This window comes from Prionailurus bengalensis, chromosome D1 (assembly GCF_016509475.1).
Source record: "Prionailurus bengalensis isolate Pbe53 chromosome D1, Fcat_Pben_1.1_paternal_pri, whole genome shotgun sequence".
Taxonomy (NCBI): Eukaryota; Metazoa; Chordata; class Mammalia; order Carnivora; family Felidae; genus Prionailurus; species Prionailurus bengalensis.
The window spans coordinates 62,433,481-62,453,376 of NC_057346.1; the positions used below are offsets into that span (position 1 = coordinate 62,433,481).

The 19,896-nt window shown below is 39.2% G+C and overlaps 2 protein-coding genes across 2 annotated transcripts; both read left to right on the plus strand.

The window, feature by feature from the left end:
* The first annotated feature begins 2,998 nt into the window (after nucleotides 1-2,998).
* LOC122482604 (olfactory receptor 52H1-like) lies at nucleotides 2,999-3,946 on the plus strand. The gene has a single exon (XM_043578914.1). It carries the CDS (start codon nucleotides 2,999-3,001, stop codon nucleotides 3,944-3,946), a length of 948 nt encoding a protein of 315 aa, XP_043434849.1.
* A 13,734-nt stretch (nucleotides 3,947-17,680) lies between these two features.
* On the plus strand, nucleotides 17,681-18,637 carry LOC122482605 (olfactory receptor 52D1-like). The gene has a single exon (XM_043578916.1). The coding sequence runs from the start codon at nucleotides 17,687-17,689 to the stop codon at nucleotides 18,635-18,637; it is 951 nt and encodes a 316-aa protein (XP_043434851.1). The 5' UTR covers nucleotides 17,681-17,686.
* Nucleotides 18,638-19,896: the final 1,259 nt, after the last annotated feature.

The window sequence follows — 19,896 nt, forward strand, 5'->3', positions numbered from 1 at the left end:
AAATAAGCAGACATGATATCTATCCTCTTCAAGTTTACCATTTGTCAAGTGAGAAAGCTAAGTAAAATAAGAAGAAGAGTGTGGGAAGTGCTCCGAATGGCTACTGTGGAGTGCCAGGAGTGTACCTGGGAACATTACCTAATTTGGATATTGTTCAGGAAAGCTAGCTTTGGATATTGTTCAGGGAAAGTTAGCTAGAGAAAGAGTGAAATGGACCAAGCTAACAAAACTTCCAAAAACAAATGTAGGTGGAAAAGAAATCAGACAAGAGTGTTCCCCAAAGCTGAAGTTTAAATTGGGGGGTGACACATTCCGTGGACTAAAGGTATCTCACTTTTGACATGGGAAAGAGCTTTATGGCCCTATGTGGAGCTTGAACCCATGATCCTGGGTTCATGACCTGAGCCGAAATCAAGAGTCAGATGCTTAACCAACTCAGCCACCCAGGTGCCGCCACATATTTTTTACTTTTTAAAAAAATATTCTGAAGTTTTGTTACCCATTAATTATATTACCAGCTGATCTTCTCTGTATCTTTCCAACTTCAGTAGGTGTGCTAAGGAAGCCAGCAGTATTTTGGTGTCTTTTGATTCCTATATATAGGGCTTTACCTCATTCTTTTTAGAAGTTATATACAGTAAATGTTAAAATCATTCCCACGTTAAAAATTAAAATGGTGCCAGCTTTTCAATTTTTATTTTTTGATATTTTAATTTCTCTCAAATTTTGTATTATAAATGTTGCTGCTGTGAATATCGTTAGGCCACTTATTTATTTATATAACTGTATCTGTGGAAGCATTCATATATTTTGAACTTTTGGGACAATGGATATGTGCACTTTATGTTTTGATTCATATTGGCAAATTAGTATCTAAGAATGTTACACAGTAAACCCTTCTAAAAGAGTTATAACAGCTCTTATTTCCTCAGACCCTTCACAGAATTGGCTGTTATCACTCATACCATCAATCTTTTTAAGTCTTTATTAATGGTAAATAATATACCTCATCATTCATGTTTTATATTGAACTTAATTACTTATGATACTGAAAATCTTCTACATATTTATTAAACATTAGAGTTTCTTCTCATGTGACTTGATTATTCATATCCATTGCCACTTTTTCCACTTGATTAAAGGGCTTTGCTTTAGTGACTCTAAGAATACTTTAAATAAATGTATTAAATGGAATTATATATTTTTCATTTGAATTAGTGCATTTGTCATGGAATTTTTTGCCTCCTGTTTAATTATTATTTCTCTGTAATAGTTTGTCCTTCCAGTTTCCAGTATGGTAGGGGATGTGGGATGTAGGCAAGGTGGCTTATACATAATTTTGTGGCAGTGAATAGGGAACTGAAATTTTAGCTCCTGAAACCTAGCTCAGTCTTGTCTATGCATTAGCCTCTGCTGTAACTGAATCTATTTTTAGAGAAATGAACTGCACTTAGATTTGAGTACCGAAGATATTTACTGCTGCTGACTGCCGGACTTGCTATTTCTTCCTATCTGGAATTACAGTCTTTCCATCTTTTTTCCCCCTCTCTGGTTGGGATAGACTCTACATCACATGTACCTTTAATTGCTCAAGGAAAACTGGTACATTTGAGTTCGAATGCAGAGGTCTTGCTGACAGATGACGGCACATGGGATGGAACAGCCAATACAAGGGTAGCAATAAGTGGATGTAATACAGAGATACTTAGGGAACAAACCTGTAACATGATACTTGTTTGGAAGATGAATAAGATGATTGTGTGTGAGAGGATATGATTAAGATAATTTCAAGGCTTCTAGATTGAGAAACTGTGTTATACTATCATTTGCTAAATTGGAAAACATTATAGGAGAAACAGATTTGAACATGCTGAGTTGGATGCACATGGGATTTCTAACATGGCAGACATTGGGTAACTAATTCCAAAGCTAAGGAGAGAGGATTGTCTTCAAAATTAAAAAATTCAGAATCTTCAACATAGGAGTCACAAAGTCATGGCATTTGGGGTTATCAGCCAGGTAAAGCAGCAGACATATATAGAGCACTACAGAATGCTAACTACTTAAGACCAGGTAGAAAGAAAAATGAGTGAATACTGAAGTTGGAGAAAAGATTTGTATATCTTGTCACAAACAGAAGAGTTTTGGAAGAAAGGCCCAGCTGTTTCAATTAAGTCTCACAAGAATGAGTCATTGTATAGATTAGATAGGGGCATGAATGCTATGGCATAACTCTACCCGGAGACTGAGCTCCCTCTGCTGGGATGTCTTCTGTGAAGGTTCAGAGCAGGGTTCCATTCTTTCCTTGAGACCAATGTGACAGAGTGAGTTATTGGAGAATACCTTTTCTTGGAAACTTTCCCAACCTGGTAATATCTGAAGGCAGAGTAAACCACTTAAACCTTAGATTCTAGGGAAGAATATTCTTTGTCTCCTCTTTATGTTGGTGAACTTTGCTACAATATTGATGAGAACGAGGGCAGATGCTCCACTGCAGAGAAAGAGCAAAAAAGAAAAGAGACTGCATGGTCTATTTTGGTGTTGGACATTGGGCCTGCCTTTGTTTAGCCCCTTGGGACCCTACAGTTATTATTCCAGTTCCCTAGGGTGGGAACTTCACATTGAACTTTGTTGCAAATTCCTAACTAGTCATTGTTTCTCTGCCTAATAGTGTTTAGTGTACATATTTTCCTAGAAACCTTCCTGGGTTCCTGTAAGGAGGCAGGACTAAAATTGTATGACTGGAGTTATGTGACTTGTGTCTCTGTGAAAAAATTATTTTGATCCCACTTCTATTATGACTTAAAATTGTAACTGAAAGTTTGGCAAGTATTTTTAGTGAAGAGAAGAGGCAAAGGATAGCTTATCCCTTTACAGAGCTGAAAGTGAGGGGATAATATTGAAGAAGACTCAGAGGTGGACGTCTGTAGATCATTGTAACAATCAGTTACAAAATTTTTATTTTCAGTCTATGAGACACATCCAGTCCAAGACCATAATGACCACATTCAACTTGAGCAGCTTCAATTCAGGCCCTTTCATCCTACTGGGAATCCCAGGGCTGGAGGAGTTCCATGTCTGGATCGGGATTCCTTTTTTCATTATCTACCTTGTGGCCCTTGCAAGCAACAGTGCCCTTCTCTACCTTATTTCCATGGAACGCAGCCTTCATCAGCCCATGTTCTTTTTCCTCTCCATGCTGGCTGCTACAGATCTCATCCTATCTAATACATGTGTACCCAAAACATTCAGCATCTTCTGGCTAGGTCCTCAGGAAATCACCTTTTCTGGATGCCTTACTCAAATGTTCTTTCTCCACTATAGCTTTGCCATGGATTCTGCCATCCTGTTAGCCATGGCATTTGATCGCTATGTTGCTGTTTGCTTCCCCCTAAGATATACCACTATTCTTACCCGTCAGATTATTACTAAAATTGTAATGGCTATTGTTAGCAGGAGCTTTTGCATCATCTTCCCATGTGTGTTCCTATTAAAACGACTACCTTTTTGCCGAACACTCATCATCCCCCACACGTACTGTGAGCACATAGGCATAGCCCAGCTTGCCTGTGCGGACATCTCCATCAACATCTGGTATGGCTTTGCTGTGCCTGTAATGACTGTTACATCAGACCTGATCCTCATTGGCATCTCCTACACTCTCATCCTTCGTGCCATCTTTAATCTTCCATCCCGAGACGCCCGCCAGAAAGCCCTCAATACGTGTGGTTCCCATGTTTGTGTCATTCTTATATTCTACACACCAGCAATGTTCTCTGTCCTCACCCACCGTTTTGGTCACAATATTCCTCACTCCTTCCACATACTGACTGCCAACCTCTACGTGGCCATCCCTCCTGCACTCAATCCAATCATCTATGGGGTGAAGACCAAGCAGATTCGGGAAAAAATCATCCTACCCTTCTTCCCTAAAAGGAACCATTGACATGAGACTGAGAGCTTGGGAAAGGAAACAGGTAACCATGTTTATTTTGGAATGCATTTTATTTTTGTACAGCTAAAATATCTACAATGGTTATTTAAATACATATGAAATCTTAAAAGTCTTCCATGTGTTATAGGAATCAATAAGACAAAGTAAGGAGGTAGATATCAAGAAAGACAAAAAAAGTTGAAGAAGATATGTCTTCCTGAGACAATAGATCAGAGAGTAATTTCTGTCTTATTTTGAGATAGATTTCCAAGACTTATGGGATAAGATACTGATCATATATAATGTGGATAGATATTATTCTTAATAAAAAGGTTAAAAGAGATGACTAAAGGTCTAATAATTTAAGATACCTCTGTTGGATATTTTCCAGATGACAGTTGGCAAAGCTAACAGCAAATGATTACCTTCCTTTAAGAATCACCAAGGAAAATTAGTCATCTACAAACAGGGTTCTCAAACATTAGTGAGTATCAGAATCACCTAAGCAATTTGGTAAAAATGCGAAGTGTCAGGCTCTATCCTACTTTAATGGGACTCAGTGTTCTTTAACAGCTCTCTAAGTGATTCTGAGACCTGAGAAATCTTGGATCCTTCCAAATCAGAAAAGTCCTGCTCCTTTGAAAAACCCATAGACTTGATTCTTATAGTAATTTCCTGGCTTGGAAGTAACATAGCTCTATTTTATATTCTCCATAACTTCTTCTTGCTCAGGTATTATTGATCCACCTTAAAATTCCACAACTCTAAGTCTCATATCTTCAAAAAATATTATCAATTATCTCTACTTATTATAGTCTTTTAAGGAGTTCACTTCTGGCACAAAGAATTTTTGTGATTATTGGTGATCTTAATGAACACAGAAATGACCCATTAATAACTTGGTGTGATAGGTTTATTCTCTAAAGATAGCCACAATACTATATTCCATCTCCCATGCTTTTCTGCAGTGTGAACTTGCAATTCCCACATTATAGTTGGAGTTTAATTCTACTTCTCTTGAATTGGGGCTAAACATAGGGGTTCCTTAATCAACGGAATTCAAAGTAAGTGATATTGTGAGGTTTCTGTGGTTAGGCCACAAAAATCTTTGCAGTTTCCACCTGGGTCTCTTGAAATGCTTTATCTAGGTATGCTCCTTCTTCAAACTGAAACACTGAGCTACGAGTATCCCAAGCAAATGGAGAAGCCATGTCTAAATATTCTGGTGCACAGCCCCAGTTGAGATCCCAGCTGAGTCAGCAGCAACTACCAGTCATGTTAGTAAGCCATCTTAAACATCCAGTCTAGTTGAGACTTTAGGTATCTGTAGGCTCAACTGACATCTCTCTATAATGTATAAAAGACTCAAGAGAGAACTACTCAACTGATTGAAGCCAAGTCATAGAACCACAAGAAGTAATAATTTGCTGTTTTAAGCTAATAAACTTGGGGATGGTTAGTTATGCAGCAATAGATAAATGATGCAGAAATTGGTAACAGGAAGTGGGGTCTTTCTTGATGTAGCAAAAACCTAAAACATGTAGCATTAGTTTTGGAACAGGCAGCACATAGAAGCTGCAAGTGCCTTGAAGGAACTGTTAATGGAGGCCTGAAAGACAGTGAGAGAATTATTATTGGGGGCTGGAGAAAAAGGTATAAGTGCTATGCAGCTGTAGAGAGTTCAGAGATACCATAACTTAGAAAGTAGAAAATATACCTAATTAACTGATGTGTTTGGCCAAGGATATTTTTTAAGCAGAACACTGAAAATATCAACATTATTTTTATGTCACATATTTTTATGCCACATAAGGTACAGAGAGATGTAAGCTAAAATGAAATTATTCAGTGTTCAAGCATAACTTAGAGTAAATACAAAGGAATCATGGCTGGCTGAATTCAAACAAAAAAGAAATTTCCTTCCAGCCTCTCCAAATTACAAAAGACTCTCAAAGGAAAAAAAAATGTCCTTAGGGTGTAATATTATCTCTAGGATGAGACTATAAAATCTTTTGCTAAGAGTAAGAAATACTTAAGGGTATGTGTAATTAATCTTTTCAATTAGGCAAAGAATCTTCTAGGAATCTCAAGGATATTTCCCCAGAGAATCATTAACTCTCAAGCAAAATCAGACAGAGAGAAATCTGGAAGATATTTGTGGGTACGATTTTTGTCTAATGGAGTAAACCCTAAAAAATTCACAGAGAACCACATTTTTTTTTTATTTTAAAGAGAGAGAGAGAGCACCAACAGGGGAGAGAGGCAGAGGGAGAGAGGGACAGAGGGAGAGAGAGAGGGAGAGAGAGAGGGGGAGAGAGAGGGGGAGAGAGAGAAAGGGAGAATCCTAAGCAGACTCCACACTCAGCACAGAGCCTCATGCGGGGCTTGCTCCCACAACCCTGGGACCATGACCTGAGCCAAAATCAACAGCCAGAAGATCAACCAACTGATTCACCAGGTGTCCCAAGAACCACAACTCCACAATTTTTAAGAGAAATGAACAGATGTAAGCACCATCAGCTTGGACTAAAAGGGACAGAGTTAGTGCAAAATGAAAAGAGGCCTTTCGGTCTCCAACTTTATTAGGCAGGAAACAGATGAAGAAAAGAACTCAGATGTAAACACAGGTTACTACTCAATAAAAAGCAAAGATGACACAGAATACAGAAACAATTGCCTAGAGGTTAGACAAAAGCCATGGAGAATTATTCCCAGGGAGAAGGATCTTATCCTTATTAAGAAACTGGTTATACTAATCTCTGGCTGGATTTTAGAAACTATAATGGCCTAGTGACTGTATTATGACTCTCCCAATATTTTGCATATGAGTGTCTATTACAGTTACCCATCTCTGTATCACCATAGTGTGTTGGCTGTATAAATAGTAGATTTCCTTCTCATTTCTTCACACAACTTCAGATTGAAAGGAACTGCATTCAAGCATCTGTATACAAGGAACTGAACCGAAGGAGCTCTATTCACATTATGTCCTGATTTAGAGGCTGAGATCTTAGACTTTGAACTAGGGAAGAGGTGAATGTATTTTTTTGTTGTTTTATTTTATTTTGTGAATGTATTTGGTATGTAAAGGGAGATCTGTGATATTATGGCCTAGGGTGCATTAGTGCAGGTTTTATTTTCCAAAGATGACCAAAACAACATCTTTATATACAAAACAATATCATTTACTTTTCTGCCATATGGTCTTGCCAGTCTTCCAAGAGGTGTAGTGTAATTCCACTCCTTTCTTATCTGGGGTGGCCTTAGTGACTTCCCTGAAAAAATAATGTAATGGACGTGACATTTCAGGATATCCAAGTCTAGATTATAAGAACCCTTAACTCTTCCTCATTGGTGTCTTTAGATAGATATTTTCATTTTTGGACACTCTCCGTAGAACACAGCCACAGTACTGTGAGAATCCCAGACCACATGGAGAGCTCATGTGGTTAACAGCCTAGCTGAACTACTAGTTAATAGCCAGAATCAATTTTGTCACTTTTTATGAAACTTAGAGATAACCCCATCCAAAATCTTTTATTTTATTTTATTTTTTTAAATTTTTTTAATGTTTATTTATTTTTGAGACAGAGAGAGACAGAGCATGAATGGGGAAGGGACAGAGAGAGAGGGAGACACAGAATCCGAAGCAAGGCTCCAGGCTCCGAGCTGTCAGCACAGAGCCCGACGCGGGGCTCAAACTCACGGACCGTGAGATCATGACCTGAGACGAAGTCGGACGCTTAACCGACTGAGCCACCCAGGCTCCCCGAAACTAGGCAAGTCTTTTTTTCTTTTTTTTTTAATTTTTTTTAACGTTTATTTATTTTTGAGACAGAGAGAGACAGAGCATGAACAGGGGAGGGGCAGAGAGAGAGGGAGACACAGAATCGGAAACAGGCTCCAGGCTCTGAGCCATCAGCCCAGAGCCTGACGCGGGGCTCAAACTCATGGACCGTGAGATCGCGACCTGGCTGAAGTCAGACGCTTAACCGACTGCGCCACCCAGGCGCCCCTATATTTTAATTTTTTAAACATTTGTTTGTGTGAGAGAGACAGCAACGGGAGGGACAAAAAGAGAGAGGGAGACCCAGAATCCAAAGCAGGCTCCAGGCTCTGAGCTGTCAACACAGAGCCCTACGTGGGGTTCAAACTCACGGACCGTGAGACCATGACCTGAGCCAAAGTCGGACGCTTAACCGACTGAGCCACCCAGGCGCCCCAACCCCATCCAAAATCTTATGGCAGACACATGAGAGAAAGAGAAAGAAGGAGAGACCTTAAATGACAACTGCCCACATCATCCTTGGAGATCTACAGAATCATGGATTAATAAAATTGTTTTAAACCAGTACTTTTGGGGGTGGTTTGTTATACAATAATAAGTATTTGGAACAATTAGACTTATAGTACTCTGAACTTTTCTCTAAAGATCTTGACCACCCTATCTCATCTACTGAATTCCTTAAAACACCTTAGAATTTGTATTTCCATAAATATATGCAAATTGTTAATAATCCAAATTTTAGGCATTCGGTTCCTGATCCATCACCTTCTGTTTTTCCAATTCACTTTCTCTTGAATCCCAGAAAATAATCTTTCAACTTCTTCAATGAGTTTATCATAACTTGATCTTATTACCTTTTCACTTTTTCTCATTTTCCTCATTTTTCCTTCCTTGCCACCAGCTTTAATTTTCTGATTCATTCTTAGGATTACTGTTGAATACAAATTAGTTCTCCTCTTTCACCCTCCTTCCCTTTGTAACACACGTACACACCCACACACACAAACACACACACACTTTACTATGCTTTTCTAGTAAGTTTTTTTCTAAATCTAACTGTCCACTCTATGCCTGTGACTGTGGAATAAAAATTGTAAATATGCTGATTCACCATATTTTAAATTTAGCATTGCTAAACTAAGAATGTTTTTAGTTATAAAGGGACCATGAATAATTTGATAATGACAGGGAAACTATTCATAATTTCACTTAGACAACAACAGACCTAAATTGAGACTTTCTTGGGCAAGCTGGGATATATAGCCACCTAAATTTTGTAATTCATGGCAATTATATCACATTTCTCTATTTCTTCTCATACTGTTTTTTTATTTTTTGGTTTTGTTTTAAGGTTGTTGGGTTTTTTCCCCCTCAGACTCTACAGTCCCTTGGGGCAGGTAGCTGCTTCTCTGGGCTGTGTGAGTGCCTTGGGCAGTTTTCTGACTCTGTATACTGCTTGGTGTTGCCACCTTTCACTGCCTGGAGTTATGGTGTCCTCATGCTCCAGGGCCTCCCAGGCCCAGTGTCAAACACAACTTTCCTATTTAATTCTCCTAAGGAAACTATTAATGAGGGGCTATTATTATCCTCATTTTATAGATGAGGAAACTGAGGCCCAGAGAGCGTATCACTTTGCCTAAATTCACAAAGCTAGAAAATGGAGGAGTTGGGATTTTAACACACATAATCTAATCTCAAAGTCCACATTCTTAACTACTACACCTTAATGCCTGGGAAAGGCACAGGGAGGAGTGTGGATTAAGTTTAAATGTGCATTCTCTTACCTTTACTAAATTTAGTTTCTTGGAAAAAATATTTCCTGGCCACTGGTGTGTGTGTGTGTGTGTGTGTGTGTGTGTGTAGGTGTGGTAAGGTGGATCTCATTAGCTTTCCTTGGCATGGCCATTGGGATTTTCCACCTCCCAGTAACAAAGGACCGCCCACCTGAACACCCTGAGGCCATGGCCACCCACACCTACAGATCCCCACCAACCCAGAGCCCTGCGGCTGTCACACTACCAGTTCATGAAGCATCCTTGCTGCCTCAGTGTCCATGCCTCTGGCCATGGACTCCTGCAAGCTCCCCTACCCTTTGCCCATCCAAGGGCCCTACGAGACAGGAGAGGGGCTGGTGATGGTGTGTGGTAGGGCCTGCAGCCACCTCCATAAAGCTCTGGTACCTTTGCCAAACGACCAGTGACGTCATGAAATTTCTGCCACCCTACTGGCTGGCTACTCATTTTCTGAGCTTTGGTATCTCATCTGAGAAATGGGCAGGGCAGGCTGGAATAGACATTCTTAACCAAGAGTTAATAGATCAGACTGAACTTCTAAATTAAAAAAAATATTTGCAAAATGTGGGCATATAACATGAAGATTGGTTTAGGATGTGGGGGTGCTAGAAGGAGAGGCCTCCTGGGTTCTCCAGACACTTAAACCATTGAAGTCGCCTCAGACAGAAATCCTCTGAATCTTATAATTGTTACCTGTAAATGGAGATGAAGGAAAAACTGCAGGGACCGTGCCTAGCAGTTGCTCAGACAAAGTATCCGAAAATGCTAGCTATGTCACATTTTCACCCTCTTTACTCATTTTTCACCCCCTCACCAACCACCACCAATCATCTGTTCTCTGTGTCCATGAGTTTTTTTTTGTTTTGATTCCACATATAAGAGAGAGAAAGATCATATGGTATTTGTCTTTCTCTGAGTTATTTCATTTGGCATAATGCACTCTCGTTCTATCCATGTTGTTGCAAATGGCAAGATTTCATTCTTTTTTATTGCTGAATAATATTCTATTATATATACACCACAATTTCTTTGTCCATTCATCTATCCATGGACACTTAAGTTGTTTTATTTCTTATGTCCACAAAGTCTTACAACAGTTGATAATTCTCAAGGGTAGTTTTTCTCCATACAGTGACTCAGGGACCTAGGCTGCTTATAACTTGCCGCTCAGCAATGGCAGCATGGCCTCCTTGTCACTACAGCAGATGAAGAAAAAACATAGAGTCTACACATTTGTTCTTAAATATTTTAGCCTGACATGACATTTGCCACTTCTATTTTCACTGTTGGCCATAAAATGCCACATGGCCCTGGTCTAAAAACATCAGGAATACTTTTATATATAGAAAGGAGAGAAAAACAAGATAGATATGAGAATGAGAAATCTATTACAGAATCCAACATGACCTTGACTTATTGTCATCTATTCTGGTCTCATCTACTACTACATTTCCCTGACTGATTTGCTTTTCGCCATACTTGTCCTCTTGAATCTTCTCATCTACACTAAGTACATTCCTCCTCAGGGCCTTGATAATCCACCTTCTGTCATGCCCAGGTTTCATGCTGTATCAGTTAAATTGGCATGATTGTGGGTAAGATGAAAGCATCAGAATTTTTCAAAAGGCCCCAGGAAGTTCCAGTGTACAATAAAGTTTTGGGACCAGAAGACTTATGGTGTAATTAATAGCTCCATTTTACACATGAGACACCGAGTTCCTAAAAATTAAACAATCTATTCAGAATTTCTCAGCTAGTATATGCCAGAGCTGGGATTCAAATCTACAACTCTTTCATTTTATTTTGCTTTATTTCCTATAAAGTAGATTCCTCTGTGTGGTAGTACTTGATTAAGGGAAATCACTTTCTACGTCTCTTTATACTTTAAAATCACTTTCTAAAAATCTTGAGCCAATTTACACACCAACTTGTATGAAAGAAGTCATAGACAAATTGTAAATATTATTGTATGTATGTATTGTATGTATTTATAGTTCAATACCAATGTGTCAGATGCTTAGGTCTGGAGTGAGGGAATAAGAAGAGACATAACTAAGATGTTTACAATTCTGTGAGATCTGCCTGGTGAGTATAGTTGAAATGAGTCTGAATCCACCTTGTCCATTCTTCTTCCTTGGAAAGGTATCTTCCCATGGCTCAGATATACCCTAGTCTTGGATAATTCCAGATGACATCCAGTTCTGGGAGCAAATGCTATCATCCCCTTTCACATCTTTCCCAAGTACACACTTTCCATGTTGCCTTAATTTATGGGACTCTCTCCTGACCCAATCAATTCAACATATAATTTTGTATCTTCATTCCAAGTGACCTAGATACTTGGCCCGAGTGAGACTTTGATGGGTGAATAAAGAGAAATATTTCAAAGGACCACTCTGTCATTCCCTCAGTGCGTTATAGGAGAAGAATGTATCTTACACCAGACTGTAACTAGCAGTTCTTTGAATCAGAAGCTTATAGTCTGGGGTGCCTGAGTGGCTCAGTCGGTTAAGCGTCCAACTTCGGCTCAGGTCATGAGTTCCAGCCCCGGGTCGGGCTCTGTGCTGACAGCTCAGAGCCTGGAGCCTGCTTCAGATTCTGTGTCTCCCTCTCTCTCTGCCTCTCCCCCACTCACACTCTGTCTCTCTCTCCTTCAAAAATAAAATAAACATTAAAAAAAATTAAAAAAAAAGAAGTTTATAGTCTGGTCTAACTAGTTGAAGGAAAAAAGACAAAGAATTACCCTAATGAAGACACAGACTGTTAAAGGGCTATAAAGGCTTGAGCTCAAGGTCAATGAGCAGAAATTCAGATTAAGCAGAAAGATTATTTTCTTGAGAATAGGTAATATGTTGTATTGAATTAGGCAACCAAAGGAAGCCATGCAAATTCCAACTCAAAGTATATCTTTTCCCAGTCTATCATTCCGTGTCACCTTTTTCCCTGAATTTCTCTTCCTAACTATTTGACACAGTTTGACTACATTTATTTTATTTTATTTTATTTATTTTTTTGGCTTGAGAGATGAGCAGGCAGTAACTTACTGTAGGATAGTGATGACTCTTCTCCTGCTTTAAAAAAGTCTTTGGGCTTTAAGAGAAGACTCTGATATGACTGGTGTGTCCCCTCAGGGATCTTATTTGCAAATTCACCTTTCCTTTTAGCAGCTGTGACCATTGGTGCTCTGAGCCACACCATAGCCTCACTGGGTCAAAAAAGCCTTCAGAGGGTGGAAATAAATGAGACCAAATCATAGATCCAGGAGTTATGCTACTTGTGCTGGATCAAGATTTCTCTAGTATGGCTGACTACTGACTGAAGTGGGGGTGAGTGTTAAATGGATGAGATGGACAGAAAATAAGGTTGAGGACAGTTCTATAAAGCCAGGGGCAGAAGTAGGGGAAGATACAGAGGGATGACAATCATACTAAGACATTGATTTATTTGGCCACTCTTGAGTTCATATCAGATTGTCCCCTTCTCCATTATGAGAGGTGCAGTTCCTTGAATCCCTCCGATGTTTGCATAGCCTTATTGCATATCAAAACGTATTTTCAGGGGCCCCGGGGTAGCTCAGTCGGTTAAGCATCCGACTTCGCTCAGGTCATGATCTTGCGCTCTGTGAGTTCCAGCCCCGCGTCGGGCTCTGTGCTGACAGCTCAGAGCCTGTAGCCTGCTTCAGATTCTGTGTCTCCCTCTCTCTCTGGCCCTCCCCCGTTCATGCTCTGTCTCTCTCTGTCTCAAAAATAAATAAACGTTAAAAAAATTAAAAAAAACGTATTTTCAGTAAGTCTTTTTCTTTGCACCTCAGTCCTTTCTGTTGCAGTTAGACATTTCAGTCTCTTGCTCTGTTCTTTATGGCCTCAAGACAAACCAGTCAGATAGAACTCTAGGAAAAACCTTCTTAAAGCAATGATGAATTCAGAATTTCTTGACAATAGCTGTGTCTTGTTCTCACTCACAGCAGTAAAGCAGAAATGAAGAAGTGTGTGGATAAGCATGTGTGTGTGTGTGTGTGTGTGTGTGTGTATATACACACACACATATATATATGTATATATATATATATTAGAGTGTCGCCCTGTTCTTACATACCTAAAACCCTCACAGTGACCCCAGAAAACCTAGGAGATCAACAAACTCATCTAATTTCCAATCTCACCGGGGTTCTAGTACAGCTGGCACCATCCCAATCAAATTCTCTAATTCTGTCCTGTAATTTTATATGCAGGGAACTTAGAAGCCCATTAAATCATGAATCTCTGCTGCAGTATCCCCAGGTTTTGTTATCTTTTCTGGGGAAAAATCAGGAGACTGTCTTATTGAACAGCCTAATCAAATTTCTTCCTTTAACTCAAATCAGATACACATTTTTCTTCATCTTTATTGTCTCTTGGTGGCAGCTCATTCCTGTTGTATTGAAGGACTCCCCATATCACAACTGTTTCTCAATCCCAAGGAAGATGAATGAGGGGAAATTGATGAGACTGAGATCATTGAGGAGCCATTCCATCTCAGGTCTCGTGAGACACCACCTAACCTAGCTAACTGAGAAGTGGTCTTGGATATCTCTGAAGATAATTCTTGATTTCAAAGTGGATGAAATTCAGTGCCTTCAGCCTTGGATTACAGACTCAGGAAAAGCCAATATGTCTTTCAACTTGACGAATTAAATGAAGTTTCCTCTTCTGAGAGGCAGGTACCTAGTTATTTCAATGCACTCAGAGATGTGCAAAAGCATGAGAAATATCTGTGAGTATTGTAACCAATGCTTATTAAATTACAGAGACTGTATTATGTACTTTGCATGATTTTTCTCAATTCTCTGACAACCTTACAAAGTAAGAATTATCATCCAAATCTTATATTAGGAAACTGAGGAGAGAGGAATAAGACAATTAGCAAGTAACTGCAATCAGGCCAGATTTTGAACCCAGGCAGTCTGAATTTAGTTTCTGATGTCTTACTTTCCAGACCACACAGAGAAGGTGATAATCCTAGGAAGTGAGTTGTACAAGAGATGTTTGGAGCATTTGAGGAAGACTTAGATTTGGAAACTAAATTTTATTTCCTTAGGAAAGCTCTCTCTCTGAGTAAGAACTGGTTATATACCTTTTCCTTATAGCATACATCAACATATCATTTCCATACATATATGGGAGGTTATTTGATTGATCATGTCTTTTCATTAGCACTTCTCATTAGCTTCATATATCATGGAGCATGCATGTTCTTACTCTTTGGTGTATATAAGACATCCAGATGAGGGCTTGGTACATAGCAGACAGTCAGTAATGTATTTTTTGAGAAAATAATAAGATGAAAGAGCAGACTTAGAAGATATATTAACTTCATAAAATTGAAAACCTAAGACACTGCAGAGGAATAATGCTTGTGTGATGTGGATTGTGTTTACAGACATTGACCTAAGGAAAGGATAAGTAGTCTCAGACTTGGAAGGTCTGAAATGGAAAATGGTTTCCTCAAGAGAGTATAGGCTTTCTGTCACTAGACTTGTACAAGTAACTTCTAAGTGACCACATTTCAGGATATTACATTTGGGAGCCAAGCATCATAGCATTATTAAATTACACATGCTTTGTAACTAATTTCTCAAATAGATGATAAGATTATATTCCTATGGTTTAAAAACCACAGGTATTTCAAGGATAGAAGTAAAAAAAATAAAAATATTTATACCTTTTAAGATGGACTTTGAAATATTTATAGTCACTTGCCATTATAATTTGATTATTGAATTTTTAAGGGTAAAAAAAATTACAATAGAATTGTGGTAAATTCTCTTTTATGGCTTAAAATTTAAGCAAAATAACAATTTCATTAGTAATTAAAACTTATAATAACATTATAACCTATACGATTTATAGCTGTAGTAATTGTTAGCACGAAGTAATAAACTTGCAGTAGCATATGAGAAATGCATATTGCAATTAATAAAACAAACAAAATTAGTTGGTCTTTTAATAATACAGGTGGATGTGAATAGGGGATTGAAGGAAGGATATTCTTTTTAATTATTACAAAACTTTTTTATCTTATCTTAGGTGTTTCCACATTCTAAAATTCTTTTGAGGTGAGAACAATTGGATGAAATTAATGTTAATGTCCCTTCTAAAAAAGAGGGTCTTTGAGACTCGAATTCAATAAGGTAAGAATGATGACTTTGACTTCACCTACAAGGATCTCTCATGGTGAGATGTCTCCAGTGAAAGATGCCTCTTTTACTCTTTTCTCCTTACCTATTGGCATAATCTCAATCTATGGCCCAGTCACTGCCAGAAACCTTCCCTGATTTACCTCACCTGTAAACCCCTGGTCTCTGACTTTCTACTTCCCTTCCCATGGCATGCTTCACTTGGAGACTTAGGGGAACACATACTTGTGTGCTTCTGGTCTGACTGATCATATCAGAGCTCATACTGTAAAGCAGACAAAACAGACTAAGGCAGTATATTTTATAATCCAACTAAATCACATGGCCAATCAAGAAAAGAGATAAAAATTTATTATATAGATACATTAGGTTAGACTACATATGTACTGAAGAGCTAAATAAGATCATGTCTTGCAGTATATTGAGTGAAAAGAACATGATGGGGATCATAGATCTGGTGAGGGAAGATCTTGTCTGATCCATAAGGAAGACTTGCAAGAAGATATGCCATTCTTCAGACATGGTCACTTATAAAAGTCTGTTAAAAAATTCATTTGCTGGGTTCAATCCTTTATCTATTTGCCTATCAAACATTATTTATTGGTCTTGTGTATATAAAGCATTAATGCTGGTTGTAGAGAAAAAAATGAGATGCAATTTTCATAGCGTAATGGGGCAAGAGACATACACATAATTATAGAACAGTTTATATTTCCTAAGGGAGGTATGCTGAAGATGTATGATGCCCTTAACACAGCAGCAAGGACCCTAGAAGGGCTTCAACATATTCATGTTTTTTAAAAAAATTTTTCAATATTTATTTTTGAGAGAGAGAGACAGAGAGACAGAGCACAAGTGGAGAAGGCACAGAGAGAGGGAGGGAGACATGGAATCCAAAGCAGGCTTCAGGCTCTGAGCTGTCAGCACAGAGCCCGATGTGGGGCTCGAACTCATTATCCGTGAGATCCTGACCTGAGCCGAAGTTGGACGCTTAACTGACTGAGCCATCTAGGGACCCCTCATGTGGGTTTTGAATGACTATTAGTAGCTTTCCAGGTGATCAATGGGAATAACTATTCTGTGCCCCCAAGAAAGCAGTGTATGAAAAAGCATGCAGATGTGATTAAGCATGCTTTTGGACATTTCGAAACACTCAGATATGGCTGGAACATGAAATACGTGATGGAGTGTGATGGTAAATAATATGAGATAGGTGAGCAAGAGCAAGAACAGAAGCAAGAAGAGCTTTGCACATCATATCAAGATCCTAGCAGGAAATGCAGCACACACCTACATTAGGACATCTCAAGACAATGAAATATGTGGGCATTTTCAAAGATGTGGGCAAGTGTAGGGAAATCACAAAGTCTTGTGAAGTTCCTGGATTAGTGACCGTGGGCACTATTACAGTCCTTTGTACTGAAGGGTTAAGAGGAGGACACGGTTAGAAGAAGAAACCAAATCCAGAGGGAGATAAAGCCAGTTTGCAGCAACCCTGCTGGGAGGGAGCTAAAGGAAAAAAAAGTCCTGACCTGCCTTTAATCCTTTGTTGCTGTTTCCTATAGTCAAATCCAACCAGAAGTGAGAGAGCAGGGAAGTCTCTGGATGTAGTCCAGTGTCCCAGGACCAAGAACATGATGGAAAGTGGTGGAGGGTAGACCAGAGGAAGGTAATACAAGATATTCTGAACAGCATACACTAAGAAAGGTTATATTTGTATTATTGTTGATTATTTTCACATGATAGAATATTTCTACAGCAATGTAGAGGTTTCACTGGAAGATGCAAATTCTAGAAGTAGGCATATTAGTTACAGAGCTATTTTAATACCCCAGGAAAGAAATGAGAAAATCATGAAGTGGAGTCTAACTGATAGGAATGAAAGAGAGGCAAGAAACTGAATGGATATGTGGGGGGAATAAATGACATCGAAGATGACTTGATTTCATTTTCTAACCACTTTTAGGAAGATAAAGCCTTGTGTTCTCTTCATCATTATGCTGTCTACATCTGTCATCAATAATACTGCCTTTCATCCTTCCACATTTATTCTACTTGGAATCCCTGGAATGCAAGATCAGCATGTGTGGGCTGCCATCCCCTTCTGCTCCATGTATATCCTTGCTCTGGTTGGCAATGGCACCATCCTCTACATCGTCATGACAAATAGAACTCTACATGAGCCAATGTACCTCTTCCTGTGCCTGCTTTCTATCACTGACCTGGTTCTCTGTTCGACCACATTGCCCAAAATGTTAACAATATTTTGGTTTAGGTCCCACATAATTTCCTACCATGGCTGCCTCACCCAGATGTTTTTTGTTCACACTATTTTTGCCACAGAGTCGGCTGTTCTACTGGCCATGGCTTTTGACCGCTATGTGGCTATCTGCCATCCACTTCATTATACATCCATCCTCAATGCCACAGTGATTGGGAAGATTGGTCTGGCATGTGTGGTCCGTGCCCTTCTCTTTGTTTTCCCCTTTGTCATCCTCATCAAACGTTTACCCTTCTGTGGACACCACATCATCCCCCACACTTACTGTGAGCACATGGGCATTGCCAAGCTCGCCTGTGCCAGCATCAAGCCCAACACCATTTATGGACTCACTGTGGCACTTTCAGTCACTGGCATGGATGTGGTCCTCATCACCACCTCCTACGGCTTGATCCTGCGGGCAGTGCTGCGCCTGCCCTCCAAGGATGCCCAATTCCGAGCATTTAGCACTTGTGGAGCCCATATTTGTGTGATTCTGGTTTTCTATGTACCTGCCTTCTTTTCATTTTTCACCCACCGCTTTGGCCACCAAGTACCTCCTCATGTCCACATTGTACTTGCAAATCTCTATCTCCTCGTGCCCCCTGTTCTTAACCCCCTGGTCTATGGGATCAATACCAAACAAATCCGCCTAAGAATATTTGGCTTTTTTATGGGAAGGAGGTAGCTAGACTCTCTATATACCCCAAGGACCAATGGGAAAAGTTTTATAATTAATCTTTCATCTTCTCTAGTACATCTTATCCTTGGACTAGAGGTTTCTGTTTCTGCTAATTCTAGCAAACCAGTATCATGTATTATCTGAAAGTTTCTGAAGTATTTAGAACAACACATTTATACTTGCTCAATCTACAGAAGACTATTTTCCTGTAAGGCTATTATGTGGCTCATTAATTGGCCTGTAGGTTTTGAATCTTCCTAGGAAAAGGTCAGGAGGCATTGTAGTACTTTTGATAGTAAGAACCAGTAAATTACCCTATGTACAGAAAACTCAGGGCTGGAAAGAGGAAAAGTGATAAAAAAAGATCCACTTACTTATAGCTTCAAGAAATTGAGAATCACACACACACACACACACACCCCACTGATTGATTAATTGATTGTCAGCACTTTCTTAGACCAAGAGTGTTTGTAATAAGAGTGTCAATGCGAGACCAAAGATGGCCATGGTAGCCCAGGTTCCTCTGTATCTGGCATCAGATTTAAACAGATGGAGATGACTGCTATGTAAATTATTTTGTGGACTACTATGGAGAGGTAGCCTGACCTTTTGTTTAACCTCATTTAGTCAATAATGCTTTGGGAATATACAAATTCCCAGGACACAGAGTTTCCTGCTGATCCTCACCAGGGTAACCCAGGTTACTCAGGCTTGACAAGTATCTTTCTCCAAATAGCTGGCCTTCATGCCCTAGCACAGGCTTACCTTCCCTAGGAGCTGAGGTTTGTTACTTTTTTTTAAGGTGCATTATAAATGAAAAATCCTGTGCACATCAAAATTTCCTCCAATGGCTAACTTTTGTGCAGCTTATATTAGAGCATTGAGTAAGGCTTCTCTGCAGAATTTTGTATTAGTCAGGTTTTCCAGGGAAATAGGACCGATAGGAGGTAGATAGATGATAGATGATAACAGAGGTAGATAGATATATACATAGATACATAGATAGATACATAGATGATAAAAGAGGAGATTTATTGTGGAATAAATTATGTACTAGGTATAATGGGCATTGAATTTCACAGGCGAATAAGGCACAGTGTGTGACTTTAGGAAACTCATGCTGTAGGGAGAGAAGAAGTTAAGTTAAAAAAAATTGGGACACCTGTGTGATTCAGGCAGTTGAGCATCTGACTCTTGATCTCAGTTCAGATCTTGATCTCGGGGTCATAAGTTCAAGTCCTGTGTTAGGTTCTATGCTGGGCATG